General features: G+C 42.2%; 1 protein-coding gene across 2 annotated transcripts in view; it reads right to left on the bottom strand.

The window, feature by feature from the left end:
• Positions 1-3,081: 3,081 nt before the first annotated feature.
• Positions 3,082-15,908, bottom strand: part of ptprna (protein tyrosine phosphatase receptor type Na) — a 28,938-nt gene continuing 16,111 nt past the window's right edge. For both annotated transcript variants that reach the window (XM_047371458.1, XM_047371460.1), the window contains 11 exons: positions 11,335-11,544; positions 8,782-9,048; positions 8,544-8,691; positions 8,287-8,360; positions 7,887-7,964; positions 7,325-7,444; positions 6,972-7,138; positions 4,901-4,954; positions 4,733-4,797; positions 4,210-4,283; positions 3,082-4,103 (listed from right to left, as the gene is read on the bottom strand). In XM_047371458.1, the coding sequence (XP_047227414.1) occupies positions 4,032-4,103; positions 4,210-4,283; positions 4,733-4,797; positions 4,901-4,954; positions 6,972-7,138; positions 7,325-7,444; positions 7,887-7,964; positions 8,287-8,360; positions 8,544-8,691; positions 8,782-9,048; positions 11,335-11,544 (1,329 nt within the window). In that variant the 3' untranslated portion in view covers positions 3,082-4,031. The remainder of the gene's footprint in view (positions 4,104-4,209; positions 4,284-4,732; positions 4,798-4,900; positions 4,955-6,971; positions 7,139-7,324; positions 7,445-7,886; positions 7,965-8,286; positions 8,361-8,543; positions 8,692-8,781; positions 9,049-11,334; positions 11,545-15,908) is intronic.

The following is a 15,908-nucleotide window of genomic DNA, read 5'->3' as shown; positions in this document are numbered from 1 at the left end:
GCTCCTCCCGGATGGCCGAGCTCCTCACCCTATCTCTAAGGGAGTGCCAGGCCACCCTACAGAGGAAGCTCATTTCAGCCGCTTGTATCCGTGATCTCGTTCTTTCGGTCATGACCCAAAGTTCATGGCCATAGGTGAGGGTAGGAACGTAGACCGACCAGTAAATTGAGAGCTTTGCTTTTCGGCTCAGCTCTCTCTTCACCACAATGGACCGGCACAGCGCCCCATTACTGTGGCAGCCGCACCGATCCGTCTGTCGATCTCCCGCTCCATTCTTCCCTCACTCGTGAACAAGACCCCGAGATACTTAAACTCCTCCACTTGAGGCAGGAACTCCCCTCCAACCTGAAGAGGACAAGCCACCCTTTTCCGGTCGAGTACCATGGCCTCGGACTTGGAGGAGCTGATCCTCATCCCAGCCGCTTCACACTCGGCTGTGAGCCGCCACAGCGCATGCTGTAGGTCTTGGCTAGAGGGGGCCAGCAGGACCACGTCATCCGCAAAAAGAAGAGACGAAATCCACTGGTCCCCAAACCAGACCCCCTCCGGCCCTTGGCTGCGTCTAGAAATCCTGTCCATAAAAGTTATGATCAGGACCGGCGACAAAGGGCAGCCCTGCCGGAGTCCAACATGCACTGGGAACAGGTCCGACTTAGTGCCGGCAATGCGGACCAAACTCCTGCTCCGCTCGTACAGGGACTGGATGGCCCCTAATAAAGGGCCCCCGATTCCATACTCCTGGAGCACCCCCCACAGGGCATCACGAGGGACACAGTCGAATGCCTTCTCCAGGTCCACAAAACACATGTGAACTGGTTGGGCAAACTCCCATGAACCCTCGAGCACCCTGTAGAGGGTGTAGAGCTGGTCCACTGTTCCACGGCTGGGATGAAAACCACACTGTTCCTCCTGAAGCCGAGGTTCGACTATCGGTCGGACTCTCCTCTCCAATACCCTGGCGTAGGCCTTACCAGGGAGGCTGAGGAGTGTGATCATAAGAAGGGGGACCGGAGGGTGTGTTCCAACTACAGGAGTCTGCCAGTCCAGAGGCACTGTCCCCGACCGCCACGCAATGTTGAAGAGGCGTGTCAACCATGACAGCCCTACAACATCCAGAGACTTGAGGTACTCAGGGCGGATCTCATCCACCCCCGAAGCCTTGCCACCGAGGAGCTTTTTAACCACCTCGGTGACTTCAGCCTGGGTGATGAAAGAGTCCAACCCCGAGTCCCCAGCCTCTGTTTCCACCACGGAATGCGTGATGGCAGGATTGAGGAGATCCTCGAAGTACTCCTTCCACCGCCCGATAATGTCCTCAGTCGAGGTCAGCAGTCCCCTGCCCCCACTATAAACAGTGTTGGCAAAGCACTGCTTCCCCCTCCTGAGGCGCTGGACGGTTTGCCAGAATCGCTTCGAGGCCAACCGGTAGTCCTTCTCCATGGCCTCACCGAACTCTTCCCGAGTTTTTGCCTCTGCCACAGCCCGGGCCGCAGCACGCTTGGCCTCACGGTACCCGTCAGCCGCCTCAGGAGTCCCACAAGCCAACCACAGCCGATAGGACTCCTTCTTCAGCTTAACAGCATCCCTTACTGCCGGTGTCCACCACCGGGTTCTGGGATTGCCGCCATGACAGGCACCGCAGACCTTACGGCCGCAGCTATGGGCAGCAGCATCGACAATAGATGCAGAGAACATGGTCCACTCGGACTCTATGTCTCCAACATCCCCCGGGATCTGGTCGAAGCTCTCCCGGAGGTGGGAGTTGAATACATCCCTGGCTGAGGGCTCCGCCAGGCGTTCTCAGCAGACCCTCACTATGCGCTTGGGCCTGCCAAGTCTGTCTGGCTTTCTCCTCCTCCAGCGGATCCAACTCACCACCAGGTGATGATCAGTGGACAGCTCAGCCCCTCTCTTCACCCGAGTGTCCAAAACATGCGGCCGAAGGTCTGATGATACGACAACAAAGTCGATCATCGACCTCCTGCCTAGGGTGTTCTGGTGCCAAGTGCACTGATGGACACCCTTATGTTTGAACATGGTGTTCGTTATGGACAATCCGTGACTAGCACAGAAGTCCAATAACAAAACACCACTCGGATTCAGATCGGGGAGGCCATTCCTCCCGATCACGCCTCTCCAGGTGTCACTGTCGTTCCCCACGTGGGCGTTGAAGTCCCCCAGCAGAATAATGGAGTCCCCGGGAGGGGCACTATCCAGCACCCCCGACAGGGACGCCAAGAAGGCAGGGTACTCTGCACTACCACTCGGCCCGTAGGCTGAAATGATAGTCAGAGACCTCTCCCCAACCCGAAGGCGCAGGGATACAACCCTCTCATCCACTGGGGTAAACCCCAACACGAGACGACTGAGTTGGGGGGCAACAAGCAAACCCACACCAGCCCGCCGCCTCTCCCCGTGGGCCACTCCAGAGTAGAAGAGAGTCCAACCCCTCTCAAGGAGATGGGTTCCAGAGCCCACGCTGTGCGTGGAGGCGAGCCCGACTATTTCTAGTCGATATCTCTCGACCTCCTGCACAAGCTCAGGCTCCTTCCCCCCCAGCGAGGTGACATTCCACGTCCCTAGAGCCAGCCTAAGCATCTGGGGATCGGGCCGCTGAGGTCTCCACCTTTGTCCGCCACCCAATCCTCTTTGCACCGGTCCCTCACGGTTCCAACTGCAGGTGGTGGGCCCACTGGGGGATGGCCTCGCGTCTCTCGTTCGGGCTTGGCCCCGCCGGGTCCCGCGAGGAGCAACCCGGCCACCAGGCGCTCTCCGACGAGTCCCGACCCCAGGCCTGGCTCCAGGGTGGGACCCCGGCTCCGCCGTACCGGGCGACATCACGTGCCTCGGTATTCTGTTCTTCATGAGGGGTTCTTGAACCATTCTTTGTCTGACCCATCACCTAGAGCCTGTTTGCCATGGGAGACCCTACCAGGGGCATTTAGGCCCCAGACAACATAGCCTCTAGGATCATTTGAGCACTCAAACCCCTCCACCACGTTAAGGTGACGGTTCAAGGAGGGGTATCTAACCTCATCATTGTCTAAAGCATACTGCAAAGTAAAACCAACAACACAGGAATTATTTTTTTCTGCTGCATCACATCACAAATTTATTTAGGTCAAGTCAAAAATACATTTTTATAGATATTTTCTATTTGTCTGCTACATGACATAAACAATCATCAGCATGGATTATTTACATTAATCACAGGGGCGCACATTGACAAAAATGGTAAAAGAACACAAACAAAGCAAGATTTGCAGAATTAGAAAGATTTGGTGATGTCAGTAGATGGCATCCATTACTCAAAGAAGCAGAGCTGGAAGCGAACACTTACATCTGCAAGTCATAGACAAAGCCTCAGAAGTCAAGTACAAAATTGTCCAGAAATTGACACAATTGACATTTTATAGTTTTTGTGACACAAAACACAACATCCAAAGATTTAAAATCAACAGTAATCTTACTTTGCCTGGTGGATGTAATAGACATTTGGCTTTAATGTTGGTCAACCTATCAATGCAGCATAAAAGTCAAGTTTGTTAAATTTGATAAGTTTTTTGGCATAATAGACATATGGAGGCATATTATCTCCTCTTTGACTGTTTGGCCACATACATATCCTTCACCATTGGGAGAAACTGTGTAAAACTTAAATCTGCATTCAAACAGGCACAAATATTTTAATTTTACATCTGATGACAGCATCCTTTTGTAATTAGGAGGACTTTTTGGAGAGCAAAGATATTACATTTGCACTGTAGTTGTGAATAAATATGGTCCTATCTGTATCCTGCCAGGAACCAATCACCACCCATTTTTCATGTCATTAGTCCCCAAAAAGCTTAAAAAAAACAACAAACTAAATGAGGAAACGCAGTTGTAACGACATTAATATTTTTGCATGGCTGAGCAGATGTCTCAGCATGATGAACCCTAGAGGAAACAGATCTGACGAAAATCTCCTTTGGAGCATGTATTTTGGTGTGCCTGCGTGTGTTGTGGTCATGTTCCTTAGCTGCTGCGTCTCACTGCGGCAGAGCTTTTAAAATGGCGTTCACCTCCTCAGCAACTGCTGTCAGCGCAAATTCAAACTGGTCCTGATCAGGAGGAGCAAAGGAAAGCAAGACATTTGGGTTATGATCAGCTTCCTCCATAAAAGACAGAAAAGCAAGTTGAAACACTGCACACACAAACATCTGGTACCTTGGTGCGAACCAGTCCAGGCCTCTGGTCTCTGATGTGCTCCAGTGTGGCTGCGATGTCGATCTCCTTCACTCCTAATGAGAAGAGGAACAGTGATGGCATTGATACCAGGTATTGAAAGGGATTGCTCTCATTCTGGGGTCAAACACAAACTTACAGTACATGGGCATTGGGAACATTTCTGAATTTAAAAGGGTTTTTTCATCGCTCTAGTAATGTATGGAATATTCACATTTTCTGAATTTGGGGTTTTGATTATGATCAACTGAAACAACTGAAACTTTACATATATCTCTCTGCATATAATGAATTTACACAAGTAAAGTTTAACTTTTTCAATTAAATTATTTAAATACGTAAACGTTTTGGATTAATTTAATGAGATGCACCTGCATCTAAATTTGTGACTATTGCTCCCTCTGCTGTCAATTTATGTTAAATAATGTTGACATAAACCAACTGTACCAAAACTGGATCTTTGGAAGTGTTTTCTTAAGATTGTGTGTGTGTGTGAGTGACTCACCCTTGGCCATGCGGTTCAGCACCATGTCAATGAGGATGTACGTGCCAGCCCTGCTTGTCCCATCACTGCATCAATTACCAAATACAAAAGTAAGCTACTTTTAAAAAATTGTTTACTTAAACTGATAACATTCGTGCTGCATATGCTGTATATAGATATTTTTTGTACCTGCAGTGAACAATAATGGGGCAAGATCGACCTCGGTAGCATTTATTCACCTTCCTGAAAAGAATAACCAATGGACAGGGAAGAAAAATGGAAAAAGAACAGAGAGGCTTTATTTTTTTTTTTTACAAATCACAGACATTATAACATGGTTTTGTAAAGAAATGAAAAAGATAAATACACATACTCATATACAAATTGCAATCTGCTAGAAAGATCATTAAATGCGTAGAATGTATAGTGCCTTGCAAAAGTATCCAAACCCAGGAAACATTTTCCACATTTGCCACATTTCAACCACAGACATCACTGTATTTTATTGGGATTTTTTGTGATACAACAACACAAAGTAGTTCAAAATTGTAAATGGAAGAAAAAATATATATGGTTTTAAATGCTTAAGGCAAACAAAATGGTGAGATTGTGGCATACATTTGTAATCCCTGTTCCTTAGTCAACTCTTTGTAGAATCAACTTTCAGTCCATTTACAGCTACAATGTTTCCACCAGAGTTGAACCTTTGAAGACTGAAAGTTTGGCCCATTCGTCCATGTAAAATACTCTGGACAGAGTACATCTGTGAAAAATCAATGTTCAAGTCTTGCCACAGTTTCTCAAATGGATTTAGCTCTGGAGTTTGACTGATTCCTTCTAACAAATGAACATAGTTCAATCTAAACTATTTCATTCTATCTCTGTCTGTATGTTTCAATTAAATGGTGAAGCTTCTCCCCAGTTCCGAATCTTTTGCAGTCTGCAACAGGCTTTCTTCAAGGATTGCCCTCTTCACATCATTAGGAGTTTTGCATGTATGCCAAAAAAAAATTTTGGTCTCATCTCATATGCTTACTTTGTCCAGCACATGGTTTGTGCCTACTGTTAAACTGGTTCTCCTTAACACTCTTCTATAAGGGCCAGCTATTGGGAGTACAAGACAAATACGTGTCGACGTGAGCTGTGGACCTCTGCAGCTCCTCCAGAGTTACTCTTCTGACTGATGCTCTTATCTCCCATCCTGTCAGATTAGGTGGACAGTCATGTTTTGCTATTTTGGAGCTGTGCCATATCCATCCTATTTTTTGACTGAGGGTTTGAACAGTCTTCTGGGATATGTTCAGTGCTTAGGATATTGTTCTAAAAACCTCTCTTGTCCCTCACCTGTCTGGGTGCCTTCACAGACGACTCATATTTATACTGAGGTTAAATAACACACAGATAGGAAATATGTACAAATGAGGGGACTTCTAAAATAAATTGGTTGCACTTGAATTTTTAGATTTTGTTAGCAGAATCATTTTAAAACCACATACATTGTTTTCTTTCACTTTACATTTGTGCAGTACTTATTGTTGGTCTATCACACAAAATCCTAGTAAAACACAAAAATGTTTGTGTTTGAAATGTGTTGAAATGCAAACAATAAATTAAAACATTCAATAGATTTCAGAACTTTTCCAAGGCATTGTACACTTAGAGGCCTTTTAACCAGTTACAGGCTCATATGAATTATTTTTAAAATGAATGACAATAAACCTTGTGGAAGAAGAAGGAATAAAAATATGGAAATGTGTGAAATGACATATAAAAGTGACCAGATCTGCGGTGAGGGGACACACAAACAGGGCATGTAAAAGCTGTCGGTTTCATATGAGGTTGTGGGGATAGGACAGGAGGAGAAGGAGAAGCCTGCAGCAGCCAGTCACACCTCCCAATGCTCATTTTTGTGACTATGCAACTGGAGCCAGAGTACTAGCTGCAAACCACAAAAATGACACTGGGAGATGTTAAAATACAAGCGTATCAACCTGCACACTGGGAGAGAGGGAGAGGGAGGCAAGGGGATGGATGGATGTGGCATGAAATGAGAAGTAAGAATGGCTTATTTGATTATAGTGGTCTATGATTGGGAAGAAAACAAACCAAAATGTGAACTTGATGAAGGTAATGAAAAGGGGTTAAACATTACATTGAACAAACCACATCTTTTTTATTTATAGAAAAAAAACTCAGTTATGTGGCACCTTCATATGTGGAAATGGAGTAGGTGTTCCTGCTGAGTGTGCAGTTCCTATACCTGCGAAAGTCGAGCAATGGTCTCGTGGAGGTGGGAATACCGTCACCCGGCCAGCTCAGCAAGTGAAACTGCGTCAATGTTCTTGTCTCCTGCGTCTGCACATTCTTCAAGTAGAAGCTGCGCACCAGGAAGTCTTTACACCAGATATGTTCTGATACCAGATTCACCTTGATGAGAAAAAGACACAAGCAGGACAAAAATAGGGAAGGGGGTTAAAATGTCTTGCTCATAAAAGACTTGTAATCTCTCGAAAATCCACTAAATGTACATATTACAGAAACAGGATAATATTTTTTCTTACATTTCTTTGTGATTCAAAATCACGTATTAAAGAGTAACAGCTGAAAGCAAACCTCATAGATGTGGTAGAGTGAAGAACCTTCATCAGGCCAGTATCGCTCGGACTGCTTCTCCCCATCTTCCACCAGAGCCGTCATCATCACGATCACTGTGCAGCCATTCTCCCACACCATCTGCATATCAAAGAAACCCCTCTGGTTATCACATGGAGGTTAAATATGTGAAATATCCTGTTTTCTTTTAGACCCATATATTAATAATAATGCATATTTAAATCTTTTTTTCTAGCTTTTTTCATAACTATGCATTAGATTTATGGGATTCACAGTGCCTTAAGAAAATATTTGTATACAATATAAAATAGAACAACATAAAATTGTGCATAATTGTCAAGTAGCAGGAAATTGATTCATGGATTCAAAAAGGGAAAATAAAATATGTGATGTCAATTGTATTGATCCTACCTAGTGTATATTATATTGTTTTATATATAACATCCCATACACTATGCTACAGTTTTCTTCTTATACAGGGTTGTAGAGAGCAAATACATCAAAATAACAGAGTGGAAGCAAATAAACCACATAAAAAACCAATAAAAAAGGCCTAACCGACCTGCCAGAAATCAGCAACAGTATGGGGCAGAGGTCCCTGCGTGGCAATATAGGCTGGTTGGCGAGGGTCATGATCAAACTGAAGGCAGAAAGAGAAAACTGAGTCATGCAAGTTTACTGGTAAGGACATTTAGATGTGTTATGGCAAGAATTTATCACAATAACAATCAATGAAATTAGGTTAGGGTGCTAAAACTATGAAACACAGACAGGTTTCACATATTTTATATTCAATTTCCACTTGTCATGTCAAGAAGTTAGGTGTTTTTTTTATTTTTTTTATTCTTTATAGTTCAGATAGTAGATCTTATAAAATCTTTACATTAAATTATTGTAAAATAAAAGTATGCTCTTTAGTGAGATCATGTTGACATACTGGTGATATGTCAGTGATTTCTTACAATAAAACTGGCGTTGATGTAATCTTGTTTATTGGGGTTTACTTCGTGCTTCAGCTTCACACGGGAGTGATCGTCTGAAAAAGAAACAATACTTTTTGTAAAGAATGTTTTGCCAAATGGTGTTTAAAACAGTTTTCAAAAAATGTCCAATATGTTTCATTTTGGTGCTTCTTTCCGCTTTTTTACATCAGCACTCACACTGCAGTGCAAACACAGTGACAGAAATAATCAAAATGAGGGTTTCTTTGGTGACTTACAGGGGAGGGCTTCAACGTGACGATTTCTGTCGATGTTGGCAGGCTCCTGAGCCACAGCTACAGAGCAGGGCTCAGCCAGATAAGAGCACAGAGCCTCCCACTCCTTCTGCAGTCGGTCCTTGTTACGCAGGTGATCCTCCATGTATGCCTGCCACCATGAGAAAAATTTATATTTACCCAGCATGCACCTTAGCATACTTTTCCATTCCACTTGTGGAGTGTTCTGTTGTCTGCTCACTAGTATCATGTGACCCGTGGAGATGTCCATATTGGACTGGGCTGGCTCTTCACTCCAGGATGGGGTAGAGCTGTGAGTGGAGGATGGGCTGTGCTGTGGGCCATCGCTGAACTGGGAGGACACGCTGCTGACACGCGATGTGTCCGTGCCCCTCCGTCCGCCAGCTCCGGTTCCTGTGGCAGGTCCTGTCATGCCACTACTCACCCCTCCAACACAGTCTTGGCGGCAGAGGGAGGATTTGGATGCCATGTGCTGCCGACACAGCTCCTGAGGAATAAAATGCATGTATTTAATGTGAATGACACTTTACATGCTTTACACAATAAACTGCATTTTAGAGTAATGTGCAGAGCACTAGATTAATCCCCAATTTCTTCATTTTGCTTCCAAGGACACTGACTTTCTGGTAGATTTCTAAAGGGACCACATCAGTAAAAGTTTTACAGTTTTTTTTTTGTAGACTTTAGCATCCCTCCTACTCATTTTCAGTTTGGTACCTGAAAATGACAGCATGTTGTGCAATTTGTGCTTAAAATAATCCTTCCAAGTGGAAAAATGGAAAACAAAATAAAAGGTATCAGGTCTCAAAAACTATCTACAGCAGATATGATGTAATTCAACTCTTAAACAAACTGGCATAAAATCAAGCAAAAACTGACACAGGGTCTCTAAGATGCATCATCCTTTAGTTAATCATCTGCTATAGGCCAAGATTTAAGCTAACTGTTTTTTGGTATTCAGTTGTGGCTATTAATATTATTTTCTGTCAAACTGTGTTATTTTTGGTAAGTTAGATGAATTTAGCTCTGTCGAGTTAGCCTGCTTTTTGTGCCTGAATTATACAAAGGCCAGTATGCAGTATATCCACATTTGTGTTCAGTCCCCTTTACTCTGTTTTTTCTCAATAAAATCAGGTGCAACCAGTTGGACTCAGAAGTTAACAAATTAATAAATATTGTCTTCCTGTGGGTTACTTGGTGGTAGTTAATTTTAAAGTGGAAGGGAATTTTCCAAGTAAAAATCTGAAAGATGTGTGGAGCATAGGTAATCAGCCCCTTTGTCTCTGATACTCCTAAACCACCTGCAATGTTTTGTTATAAATATAGCTGTTCTGTAAAGGCCTCAGAGGTTTGTTAGGGAAGATTAGTGAACACGCATCGTGAAGACCAAAGCACACAACAGACAGGTGAGAGATAAAATTATGTAGAAATGTGAAGCATGGTTAGGTTATAAAACATTTTCCAGTCCTTGATTGTCCCCTTAAACTACAGGGTGGGCAAACAAACGATTATTCAGAAAAGCACCCCAGAGACCCATGGTAACTCTGGACCAGAAACAGTTCAGATGGGAAAAAATTATCAACAAGATTTACTATTTGTTGTTTACACTATAAATCTGGCAAGAAGAAAGACACTGTTGAAAGAAAGCCATAAAAGTCCTGTTGGCAGTTTGACAAAGTATGTCCAAACCAAGTAAGTAGGGGCACAGTCTGTCAGATGAGACCAAAGTTGAATTTTATTTCCTACATTCAAAGCACAATGCATGGTGAAAAACTAACACAGCACATCCTCCTAACAACACCATCTCTATGGTGAGATACAGAGGTAGCAGCATGATGCTCTGCGGATGTTCTTCGTCAGCAAGGACAGGGAAGCTGGACTGAGTTGAGCTAAAGGCAGAAAGAAAGCTTGTTTGATGTTACAAAAATTGAAAATGGATGTTCACAGATGCTCATCATCCAATCTGACCGAACCTGAGCTATTTAAAAAAAAAAAGAATGGTCAAAATGCTATAGTTCCTAGATGTGTTAAGCTGGTAGAAATAAAACCCAAAAGACTGTGCAACAGTGGTTTTACAATGGATTGACTCAGGGGTCTAAAATTAAAATGCATGCCATCCATCCATTTTCTATACCTGCTTCTTCTGTACAGGGTCGCAGCCATAGTACCCAGAAAGAACCCACGGATGTATGAGGAGAACATGCAAACTCATGTAGAAAGACCACTGGCCAGGAGTTGAACCCAGGACCTTCTTGTTGCAAGGCAACAGTGCTACCAACTGCACCACCACAATTTTCTTATTTTAATTTATTCTTATTTGTGAAACTCTTTGAAAGCTATGCATCATCTTTTTCCACTTTGCAATGATGCACTACATTGTGTTGATCTATTACATAATATCCCGATAAAATATAATAAAGTTTGGTGTTGACTTGTGATACAACTTAAAAATGTTCATGGGGTCTAAATACTTTACAATGGAGTGTACACAGCCCAACAAAAAAATAAAAATACTAGTACTGAATGAGCAACAAAGCAAATAAAGTCCAATTTAAAGAAAAATGAAGGATATATTCAGCATAGTTTTCTAATAAGAGCGATTTCTTCACAGTAGTCTGTTTTCCATGTAAACATTTACATCTTTCTCAATTGTACTTGAACATAAAAAAATGGAAACGAATAAAACAAAAAGAGGTCTGTCAAAAGTAAATTACCATCATATTTGAGACATAAATTCTCAAAATACTCCTGCTAGGTTTGTTTATAGTCTCACCTGGTAGTCAAAGTGTGTGTCTGCTCCTCCTTCTGGCTGTAGGCCAAGTTTTCCATTGGCCACTTGGAGGCTATAGTGCCTGAAACATGCTATGCCCATGGCCAGTACAAGTACACCTCCAACCACTGCCATGGAGATAAGGGTGATAATTGTACCGCTGGATCCTGGGGGAACCCTAATGACCTGAGGAAGACCCCGTGCATCTGTTCTCTGGAAAAAGAAAAAAAATCAAAAAAAGTGGTAAAAAAAGAAGGGAAGGGATGTAAAGAAAATGGGTTATTATCGCATAAGTGTTACTCCAATTCTTTTCTTGAACTTTAGTTGTCAGGCAACATTAAGCTGCTTCAGAACGTGGGCTATCTCTTGCCTCCTTTAAAGGTCGCCTTATTTTATTTTCACAACTGATTTGATTCTCTGTAACAGCATGAGACAGCTGTGTGTGCTTGATGAGCAGCTGAGGTTAAGCTTCACAGACAGAGCTCTAAAAGGTCAGGTTGCTGTGCCCTATAGACAGCTGAGGTCCCCATAAAGACCAACCAACCCATGGGATGGTTTGGACATCAGCCACAGCCAAACAATGTCATCCCACCTGTTTGTAAAACAATTTGCAATATGCAACCCACAACTACAGATGGAACAATGACAGTTTTGCATTTTGTATTTTTACATTTATGTACAAATTATTCTGACATATAATAAGACACAATCTCAGTCTAAGAAAAACTATAATTTTCTTAATTAATACAAAAGTCTTAAAATGTATTTGATAGGCAATCTGCACCAAGGAAATGTGTAGATGAGTTGGATTTACATATCTTTGTTACATAGAAAATATTAATCAACCAGAAAATGAAAAACCATTCTTTATTATTAGTTTTTTTTTCTTTTGTAATTTATGTAAAGCAGCATCAGTGTGCGGAGCTCTATCAGATAATAAACAGGCTGTTATGACAAATAGTTATAATATTACAGCCTAATATTACAACCTAATATTACAGCCTAATATTACAACCTAATATTACAACCTAAAATGAGATTAAAACAACTTATTTTAGAGCAAATCTTACTTTACAAATTAGGACAGAAATCACATAATGTGTGAATTTAGCAATTTAAAAATAACTGTGAAGCATGTGCAAGGGGTAAAACAATAAATGATTGAATAATTAAAACATAAACTACATATTATTGCAGGACAAGCAGCTTATACTTTTGTGTTATATCTGTCTCATAGTCTACACTAAATTAGTTATTAATTTTTTAGGCACAAAGTAAGAGATGTGGGGGAACCTCATTGTGTTAATGGTAAATACTGAGGTCATCAATGCTTGTGTGACAGTTGCCATAGCACCTGAGATCTGGGAGTAAGGGGTGGGAGGTGGAAGAATTTAAACACCATGGCAACAAGTGAAGTACTGGCTCTCTGAAAGTGTCGCCTGACTTAGTAGCTCTGGCTGCAGATCTATACACACACAGACACACACACACACACACACACACACACACACACACAGGACAAATGACTCACAGCATTACAGCTTAAAAGGTAGTGGGGGATGGAGAACAATCCTCGAAGATGAGATATATGCACATCTTAATTGTTTACTGTGGTGCAAGGGTTTTCAGTTAAGGACTAAATACTAAGACTTTAAACACTCAAACATAGCAAATATACACTAGATTCTTAAAACCAAAATGATATATTCTAATAATCTAGCAGATGTTAGTGCAAGACTCAACTGTCATGAAAGATGAGAAATGTGACACCAACATCTAACACAAAGAGTTAAAAGAGCAACTAGCCATACCTCATGTAAGGGGTTCTGTTATATGGAAGCAAATCGTTACCATATTTCAAATGAAAAAGCATTTTCAGAAATGCTTTTTCATTTTAAGAATGTGGCTGCATTGTTTGACTCATAAATGAAATTAGTTATCAATAATCCTATTTGCATTTTAATTTTCTTCTTCAAGACTGCTCATTCTTTCACTTCATTAAAATGAAAAAGAAAAATACTTTTGAGATTTATTTTTCAAAATATGCCACAGCAAATAGATACCAAAATTCAATTTGAAATGTAAAATTTGAAAATGAAAAAGCATTTCCAGAAATGCTTTTTCATTTTAAGAATGCGGCTGCGTTATTTGACCCATAAATAAAATTAGTAATCAATCATCCTATTTGCATTTGCATTTTCTTCTTCACGACTGCACATTTTATGCCATAATCAAAAAGAAAACAAAGCAGACATTGCTTTTTCGTTTTCGTGGTCTGCCCGCAAAGTACTGCCCAGAACTCGAAAACGAAAAAGCATTCCGACCTGCGGGCGCAGAAGAGTGACGTCAGCAGCCGCCCTTCCTCAGCTCCCTGCTGACCGAGCTACCCATCTTGTTCGGTGGGAGGCGCTGTGCACGTCTGCATTGCATTACATTGCAAACGTGCCGAGAAATTGATTGAATTGCAGCAGGGCCGAGCTCAATTTGTGGCAGTGGCAGGCAGAACTGGTAGTTCCGGTGGCAGCCTTATGGCTTGGGACATCCAGCGTGTTTTTAAGCATTTATTTATAATTTTCTCTGAGTGACGATTCAGAATAGCCGCCCGCTCATGCTCTATAATAAACCGGCTGTTTGTGCAATAAATCGTCGTCATCCTTTCAACACGTCACACATACACATAGTGCTATTTATTTTCCATGTCAAGTAAATACAATCACCTTATGTTATGGGTCTAAAGCTGTTTATTAAATAATAATCAATAATGAAATCATTATTTAAAGGTAACAGGCTATAACAATAATGACATCCCATTTGCCGATAATCAGCATCAGCTTCCACAAAAACAGCGGCAACCGCATTGGCAAGCTTTTATGGCCGGTCTGGCACCTTCTGGCATCCTCGCGGAATCCCGTGCCACCCTGCGGCAGACTGTGGCAGTTCCGGTGGTAGTTCTGGTGGCAGGCTGTGGCAGTTCTGCCACAGCCTGCCACCGGAACTGCCAGTTCTGCCTGCCACTGCCACAAATTGAGCTCGGCCCTGCTGCAATTCAATAATAAAATAAATAAATAGCACTATGTGTATGTGTGACGTGTTGAAAGGATGACGACGATTTATTGCACAAACAGCCGGTTTATTATAGAGCATGAGCGGGCGGCTATTCTGAATCGTCACTCAGAGAAAATTATAAATAAATGCTTAAAAACACGCTGGATGTCCCAAGCCATAAGGCTGCCACCGGAACTACCAGTTCTGCCTGCCACTGCCACAAATTGAGCTCGGCCCTGCTGCAATTCAATCAATTTCTCGGCACGTTTGCAATGTAATGCAATGCAGACGTGCACAGCGCCTCCCACCGAACAAGATGGGTAGCTCGGTCAGCAGGGAGCTGAGGAAGGGCGGCTGCTGACGTCACTCTTCTGCGCCCGCAGGTCGGAATGCTTTTTCGTTTTCGAGTTCTGGGCAGTACTTTGCGGGCAGACCACGAAAACGAAAAAGCAATGTCTGCTTTGTTTTCTTTTTGATTATGGCATAAAATGTGCAGTCGTGAAGAAGAAAATGCAAATGCAAATAGGATGATTGATTACTAATTTTATTTATGGGTCAAATAACGCAGCCGCATTCTTAAAATGAAGAAGCATTTCTGGAAATGCTTTTTCATTTTCAAATTTTACATTTCAAATTGAATTTTGGTATCTATTTGCTGGGGTACATTTTGAAAAATAAATCTCAAAAGTATTTTTCTTTTTCATTTTAATTAAGTGAAAGAATGAGCAGTCTTGAAGAAGAAAAATGCAAATAGGATTATTGATAACTAATTTCATTTATGAGTCAAACAATGCAGCCACATTCTTAAAATGAAAAAGCATTTCTGAAAATGCTTTTTCATTTGAAATATGGTAACGATTTGCTTCCATACTGTTATAGGTGAAGCTGTGTGATTACACAGGTGGTCCCAACAAATGAATATATTTCCCTACCAGTGGCGATTGCTCTAAGACTGCAAGGGAAGCTCAGCTTCCCCTAAAACGTCAAAAAAATAAGTGATCAAATATACTGTTGTGTGTACATGTCATTGACTAAATATGCGCTACAACGCACTCAACTTTTGTTCAGAATGAGCTTCTTATCACTGGTAAGGATGCAACTTTCCTCTCACTCATTCCCGCAGCTTCACAGTGCTTTAAACAGTGAGTTTAATAGCGAATCAGAAATGCTGGACTTTGTCCCGCCCATCGGACGCCCAGCGTCTCTGGGGGTCTATGGGGCAGTGGGCTGGCCTCAACTGGCCCGGACGCTCAACTTCTGCATCTTGATTGGATGATCTGTCTGAGGCTGAATCCCTTTTTGATTGACAGCGAAATGAGCGAATCAACGATCTTGAAATTGAGCTTCCCCTCCTTGAAAGACCAGCATCCACCACTGTTCCCTACCCAACTTTTACCTCTTAGATCAAATCTAGACATTAGAATGGAGAATCAGGCCATTAAATAATTTCCTCTCAGCCTCTGAGAAGCCATATAGTTTCTGGTAATTCTCATCAGTTTTAATTATTGTTTTTAGTTTCTGTTTTCTAGCTA

The sequence above is a fragment of the Girardinichthys multiradiatus genome, chromosome 7, assembly GCF_021462225.1.
Source record: "Girardinichthys multiradiatus isolate DD_20200921_A chromosome 7, DD_fGirMul_XY1, whole genome shotgun sequence".
Classification (NCBI taxonomy): Eukaryota; Metazoa; Chordata; class Actinopteri; order Cyprinodontiformes; family Goodeidae; genus Girardinichthys; species Girardinichthys multiradiatus.
Note: the sequence above shows the minus strand (reverse complement) of the source record. Positions and strands in the feature narration are given on the sequence as shown.